At 45.2% G+C, this 7,703-nt stretch overlaps 1 protein-coding gene across 1 annotated transcript in view; it reads right to left on the bottom strand.

The window, feature by feature from the left end:
* Positions 1 to 1,975: 1,975 nt before the first annotated feature.
* The window catches only part of LOC102845302 (zinc finger protein 160-like), a 6,001-nt gene continuing 273 nt past the window's right edge, over positions 1,976 to 7,703 (bottom strand). Inside the window, exons 2-4 of the mRNA XM_006902843.1 lie at positions 5,084 to 5,234; positions 4,028 to 4,151; positions 1,976 to 3,808 (exon numbers count right to left, since the gene is read on the bottom strand). Coding sequence (XP_006902905.1) covers positions 1,976 to 3,808; positions 4,028 to 4,151; positions 5,084 to 5,234 — 2,108 coding nt within the window. The remainder of the gene's footprint in view (positions 3,809 to 4,027; positions 4,152 to 5,083; positions 5,235 to 7,703) is intronic.

Below are 7,703 nucleotides of genomic sequence, written 5' to 3'. Positions count from 1 at the left end.
CTGTTTAAGAGACCTCTTCAGAGGACAGAGGACCAATGTCACTCTGGAGAATAAGGTGTGGTGCTCCTGATCTAGGGAATTGTCTTTGCAATCAATTGCTATGCATCAGAGAGGTGATAAAATTGATGCTTTTGAGCTGTGGTGCTGGAGAAGAATATTGACTGCTAAGAGAGGATGGTCTGCTAAGACAAAGAACAGATTTGAATAATAGGATCAGGTCTACTTGGCAGAATATGCCATGAACTCTTTTGGGGCTGAGGTGTTAGATGTCAAATAGGGAAGGTGGTGAATGGTTTTGTTGAAGTCTTTCATAAACTTGCAGACTTTCTCTTCTTTGAGAATGTGGGAAGAGCATGGCAAGAATCAAATCTGGAAGACCAAGAATCAGAAAGAGGAATAATTCAAGCACGGTCCAAGACTAGAGTGATGTCAAGTTCAGACTGTTCGATTCAGGGGATAATTCTAGGCCACAATGTGTCCTCAAAAGTGCCGGGCAAAATAGATTGTGAATTCAATAGGCATTTTATCATTTTCTGGGACGGGGAGGACTTACAAGAGAATGGTTGTTTCCTAAATGATTTTCATAAATTCTGCCTATGAGAAGGACAGATATGGTCTGCAGGAATCTGCAAAGGGTCTACACTGCCCCCAAAGGTTGCAATTCAGGACACTCCAGGTGTTACACCTGCTGCCATGGGATGGGAGTGAACAAGCTAACTTTCTGTTCACACAAAGAGCTTGGTTCACGGTGAGGTGAGAGACACAAGGAAGCAGGGCCTTGGCACTGCAGGAGGTTTTTGGAATCACTTCTTCCTCAAGCTCACCCTCTTGTTTGGAGAGAACACCATTGCATGGATGGTAGGAAAAGGATCTATGATGTCACACCAGGGATACAGACGGAGGAAGATGGAAAAGTGTCCTCTATACATCTCCTCAAACTCAAATGAGGTTCACTGTCTGTCTAAACTCAGAGACACTGAGCTTGAGTGTTCCACAGTGTAGACACACTGATTTCCACAGCATTTTCTTTTTTTTCTCCTCCTTATTTCTTCAGGTAATGATATTATGATTCACCAAAACGGGCTTAATATCAGAGTTGTAAAAAGACCTTGTTCACAATCTGAGAAGGGTGGTGATAAGAAATGTAATAGAAGGTCAGAGAGGGGAATGTGGTTTTTCGACAGATCCAAAGGATTCCACAGAGAAGACATGAGGGGAACGTCAAAGGGCTTTGGGTCAACACTGACTCCCGTAATCAAAATCCATCGTGATAATGAGATGCTGCAAGTCACAAAGCCAAGGAAAGCACACAGAATAGTTTTAAGTAGTTTTTTATTAGTCAAAGTATCACTCTATGAGTAATGAAGTCATTCTTATTGGGGTTGATTAGAGTCAGAACGGAGCCAGGGTTGACCTTCCAGTGAGTTTAAAGAGGGAGTTCATCTCAGGAGAGGAAACTGCCCGTCCTCGTGCCCAAGAGCAGCTGGTGGCCTTGAATTGTGTGCCTTTGGGATTGTTGCCACTCCACCACCAGAGCCCCCTGATTCACTCAAATCGAAGAGTCAATTAACTCTTCAATAGCAAAACAATTTTATTTTTATTAAAAACAACAAGTATATTTCACGCAAGAAAACATTCTTTAATCAAAAATTTACAGGCCCATTAGCTCGACCTTCCTCTGATTTAACAAGACAAAAGGTTTTTTGGTGAAGAATCATGAACGAACACAGGTCTCAAGCTGGGACAAGTATCAAAGGCACAGAGCAGGTCTCATCATCTTTCTTCCCGGTGAGTATTATTCCTGTTTCTGCAGATTGTACAGAAATTGTCTCACATTACAGGGAGAGGAATGGAGAATTTGATTTTGTTGGGTTTTGGATTTTTTTTTAACACAAGGCAACAGTCTGGTGTGGGACAGGTAAACGGAGATAGGAATAATTCCCAGAAGAGGTTCCCCCCCCCCAATCCTTGTCCTTCAAAGCCCCTGCGAGGTATGAATCCTTTTGTGGACGCTAAGATTGGAAGGCTGGTGGAAGGCCTTGCCGCACTGGTCACACTCGAAGGGCCTCTCGCCGGTGTGTGAGCGCTGGTGGATCTTGAGGGAAGTGCTTCCTCTGAAAGCTTTTCCGCACACCCGGCACTCGTAGGGCTTCTCCCCGGTGTGGGTCCTCATGTGGACTTTGAGATGGACGGAGATAGAAAAAGCTTTTCCACACCGCTCACACTCGAAAGGTTTCTCCCCCGTGTGAATTCTGTGGTGCACAGTGAGGTGTGAGGCACGGCTAAACCCTTTTCCACATTGATCACACACGTGAGGCCTCTCTCCGCTGTGGATTTTCCTGTGTTTCCCGAGGAAGGAGGCACTCTTGAAGGTTTTCCCACACTCCTGGCACGCATAAGGCCTCTGTGAAGTGTGTGACAGCCGGTGATTGCGGAGTATGGAGAGGTGTCGGAAGCTCTTGTCACACTGCTCGCAGGCGTAAGGTCTGTCCTCCGAGTGACAGCGTTTGTGGGACTTGAGTTGAGTGGAACTGGAGAAGGCCTTTCCACACTCGTCACACTCGTAGGGTCTCGCCGCACTGTGAGTTCTCATGTGGACGTACAGGGTGGTCACCTGCCGGAAGCCTTTTCCACACACTTGACACTCATAGGGCCTCTCCCCGGTGTGCGTTCTGCCGTGCTTCTTCAGGTCCGAGGAACTAATGAAGGCTTTTCCACACTCGTCACATTTGTAGGGCCTCTCCCCAGTGTGAATTCTCAGGTGTTCCTGGATGGAATAAGAATGGTTAAAGGTTTTTCCGCAGTGCTCACACCTGTAAGGCCTCTCTCCAGTGTGAATGCGCATGTGCTGAGTCAGGTACAACAGAAGGCGGAAGGCCTTGCCACACTCCTGACAGGCGTACGGCCGCTCTGCACCGTGGGTCTGGCCGTGGACGTGGAGCGCAGACTTGTTTTTGAAGGTTTTCCCACACTGCTTGCAGGCGAAAGGCCTCTCGTCGCTGTGAATGGTGGCATGCTTACTGAGGGTACCAGAATCCCGGAAGGTCTTGCCACACACTTGACAGGCGTGAGGTCGCACGCCACGGTGACCTTTTCTGTGCGAGGAAAGCTGTGAGGAGGAAGTAAAGGTTCTCCCACAATCCTGACACGTGTAAGGCTTTTCTCCACTGTGCGTGCGTCGGTGCACCGTAAACGTGGAATGCTGAGTGAACGCCTTGCCACAGTCCTCACAAACAAAGGGCTTCTCTCCCGTGTGGATCTTCATGTGTTCAAGGAGGTTACCCTTGGTGTGAAAGATTTTGGCACAGACCTTACACTTGAAGGTCTTGTCCCCGCTGTGCAGGCCTTCGTGCACCATGAGGGCCGAGAGGAGCCTAAACATTTTCCCACATTCTTCACACTTATAAGGCCTCTCCTCACCGGGGCTTTGTCTGCGTTTCCTGACATGGGCCCTTTCTCTGCGTGTCCCAGGAGTGTGGGAACTCGCACAGGCTTTCCCACAATCCGCACTGTCATAATGCTTCTTTCTCTCCCTGGACGGTTTAGGTCCACTTGGAGGTCGGGGGGCGTCACAGGTTTCAGAATCTTGTTGAACTTCACGTGTCTCTTCAGCGACTGTGCTCCCTGGACTCTCTGGAGCTGACACACCAACCAAGTCCTTCCTCCCATTCTTGGGTCTGGGGCGTTTCTTTGCAGTGGGGGTCTGGATGGTACTATATATGGGGGAGGGACAGCGGCAGGTTTCTCCACACTGTGGACACTCAGAGGTACGGACCCGGGTGTGAGAGTCGTGAGGTCGGGTCTGTCCCTGAGAGCGGAGAGATCGGGTCTGTCCCTGAGAGCGGGGAGGTTGGTTCTGTCCCTGAGAGCGGGGAGGTCGTGTCTGTCCCTTAGAGTGGAGAGGTCGGGTCTGTCCCTTAGAGCGGGGAGGTCGTGTCTGTCCCTTAGAGCGGGGAGGTCGGTTCTGTCCCTTAGAGCGGGGAGGTCGGGTGTGTGATGCCGGATCCCGGGAGATATTTAAACACACCACACGTTCAAGACTCTTTGCATTTGGGAGACTCTCTGCAACCATGGGCACATCTGGAACACGCCTGCAGGTTTCTTCACTGTGGCGGACCTTGTTCCGTGCCCCAGGAATCTCTTCTGCGTTTCTGTTGAAAATAGGCACGGTGTTATTTAGATAAGCACTCTTTTTCACAGTGAAAGCGCATGCCTCCCTCATGTCACCTTGCCCAGTTTCAATGATCCGGCAGAGAAGACATGATGTGCCTCATTCTAGACTTTATAAAAAGGCTTTTTCAGACAAGCATTGTGAAAATCATGAGACTAAATAAGCATGCTTGAAAATGGAAGCAAATTACTTAAGAAGGTCTATAGAAACTGAGGGAGATCCTTAACTGCTTTGTGAATGTCACCAAAAATTGGTTACAAATTTAATAGTTGTTAAAAAAAAATTGCTGCTTGTAAATACTAAAAATGAAGATTGGCAGAATGAATGAAATGAACATCAACCAAAAATACAACCTGAGGCCTTCTAATAATTGAGTCTACTGTGTTTCAACTATTTTGTGATTCTCATTGATGAAAATATTGTAATTCGAGCTCTGACTCTATAAATTAAACACTAGATTTACAAATATACAGATATATAAACTGCTGACCTAAAAGTTTTTAGTGGTTCAGCAATGATTTCTAAATCAGGGCAGAATACAAGTTATAAGCTCCCATCGAATAAACTATGACTACAAGAACCTGATACTGATTCCCTGCCCAAAGCAGGAAGACAAGCCCAGGACTTGTGTACAGTCCTCCCCAATACTCTCACATCACGTATTCCTGGAACTTTTGAAATCCATGCTGGAATTGTAGTCTTCCCAGAAACAGAGAAACAAACCCTAAGGGCCCTGTGGCCTGGTCAGCACCTTGGAGAGATGCAGAGCCAACTGAGGCACAGAAACATGTCGCTTTTTAATGAATAAGACACCACGCTCCCAGCTGAGCCTTCAGGTGTGTGTGCGTGGACATACCCATGTGTGTCTTTGCTTGGGCACACCTAGGACACCTCCCCGTAAGTGCAACTCACCTCCACTCTGTCCTCTGCTCAACAGGTGGGTCTTTCTCGCCATCTGAGGACCACACCTCCTCTAACATCGAAGACCAGAGTTTATTTTTCAGGAACCGCATCTCTATGCGTTTCCTTGATCCCTTTCCAGAATCAGTATGGTTCCGAGACACTGCTCCAAGGAATCGAAGCAAAATTGACAACATGAAACAAACAGAAAGCGAAGCTATTATTGGGGGGGGGGGAAGGGAATAAATAAAAAGGAGCAGGCACATTTTGCTGTTTCCTAAGCTCAGGAAGGACAGAAAAATCCATGCATAAAGATTCCATTTTCTTCTTTCCATGAAGATGGAAATTGCAGCTTCATGTGATAAACTGCAAAGAGCCATAAAAAAATATGGTTTTGGATCTATAGGATCCAAATATCTCATTTTAGGGATGGTCACTAACAATATTCTTCCATTAAATGGGATCTACAATTCTTGAACTTTTAGGTTTCTAATCTCAGTTCTTGACAGACAGGTCTTCCCTATTATATACCTCTGGGAAAAGAAATTATTTTCTCCCCCCCCCCAATTTTTAAAATGTTTTTATTTGTGGAAACCAGATTAACACTCTGTACAAAGTCTAAAATCAAAATCTCTGAGAGTCTCATTGTGACCAAAGAGAACGATCTTGACCTAAAGATGAAAGATCCTCACGGCTTTGCTGCGTTCCACAGGCAACACTCTGGACACCAACAGCCAGGAGATGAAAAGACCAACTGTGTTTGGAAAGTCTGCAGTGCGGGACTGCTCCAAAGTCCAGAACAAGGTGCGCCACACCCAGGCCATAGTTTTCACAATTAGGGGCTGTGCATCAGAAAGCTGGACTAAGGATGATAATACAAGTGATGCCACTGAGCTGTGGTGCTGCAGACAAGTACAGAAGTTACCATGGAAGGCCAAGAAAACAAACATGCTCATCCCGGAAAGAGTAAAACCAAGCTGTTGCTTGGAAGCAAGGAGTCTGAAGCTTCATCTGACATATTTTGGATATGCTGTAAGAAGGGACCAATGCTTGAAGAGGGACATTATGCTTGGCAGGGTGGAGGGACATGTCAGGAGAGAAAAGACCCTCAATGGGATAAACTGATTTAATGATTGGGGTAGTGGGTGTGTCAGGGACAGTAAGGTTGGCACAGAAGACAGCAGGTTTCAGAGCTTGTTGCTGTGAGTCACATGTAAGTGGATGTCACATAACAACAACAAAAAGGCTTTGCATGAGAAGCGCAATGAAATGTCACTTAAGTACACAGCGGTGTATATCCTTGGGGAAAGACAGCCTATTTGAGTTCCCTATGCCAAGAGACTAGGGCTTTTTTATTTTAAAAATGTCTTTCCATTCCTCAGGTCCTAGGACAGGACAAGTAATCTAACTAAAGACATTAAAACAAAATGGGTTGCAACCACTGTGGAAGGTGGTATGGCGCTTTCTCAAAAAGCTGCAAATAGAGATACCATTTGACCCAGCAATTCCACTACTGGGAATAGATCCCAAAGAGACCATAACTGACACCCAAGCAGATATATGCACACCCATGTTTATGGCAGCTTTGTTCACAATAGCAAAGAGCTGGAAACAACCCAAGTGCCCATCAGCAAACGAATGGATAGAGAAGCTGTGGTCTATTCACACAATGGAATACTTCGCTGCATTGAAAAACAAGGAACTCATGCAATATGATTCAAAATGGGTGACTCTGGAGGACATTATGCGGAGTGAAATATCTCGGTCGCAAAAGGACAAATATTGCATGGTGCCACTGCTGTAAGTAAGATGGCACTGATATCAGGGTGGGGGTAAGACTGCGAAAAACTGGATAAATTGCGTATACTGTATTGAAACAGATGAGGGAGTGAATCATTTAAAAGCGGTGCATGATAGGGTATTATGGTTATCACAAGAGTGCACAATGAAGGCTGCATTGTGGAATGTCCTTGGGGAGGTGGGAGGGGTGCAGGGGGATTGTGTCCCAGGGAGGGAGTCTTTCTTTAAGTTTTCAAAGAGAGGAGTGAAACTGGGGGGGGGGGGGGAGGGCTGGGCGGGGAGAGAAGTGCAACTATGAATCCAAAATTTCTGTAAATGCTCATTACAATTATTAAAATAAAATAAAAATTACCAAAAAAACCCACAAAGCAATCTGCAAGAAACAAAACCATGTTAAGAATTACTGCATTAAATGTGAATGGACTGGATTTTCCTATTAAAAGATAAAAAAGGTTAGATTAAGTAAAAATAAAAATAAAATACTAGTTGCTTAGAAACACAATTTTAATAAAATGACTTTTAAAAAAGGCTTACCTCAAGCAACCCCTTCATTCAGTTTTTTTCATCTTACCATTCAATGAGTAAACAAGAATTTAGTCAATGATAACAAAGATGAGGAGACAGAAATGTAGATTTTAATTTTAAATATACTAAGTATTCCTTATACATATTATGAGGAATTCAATAGTTTAGTAAATTATGGTATGAACAGAATTTATCTCCAAGATAATTTGTTTTATTACATTTCATGGAACACTTAATTGTCCTAATGTAGAACCTATAACTAGACCAGGAGGCTGATGTGTGAACAGACCAGGGGAACACTACACAG

Source organism: Elephantulus edwardii, unplaced genomic scaffold (assembly GCF_000299155.1).
Source record: "Elephantulus edwardii isolate Elephantulus edwardi_28Jun2011 unplaced genomic scaffold, EleEdw1.0 scaffold00462, whole genome shotgun sequence".
In the NCBI taxonomy this organism is placed as follows: domain Eukaryota; kingdom Metazoa; phylum Chordata; class Mammalia; order Macroscelidea; family Macroscelididae; genus Elephantulus; species Elephantulus edwardii.
The sequence above is the reverse complement of the archived record's forward strand: the minus strand, read 5'-3'. Positions and strand labels throughout refer to the sequence as shown.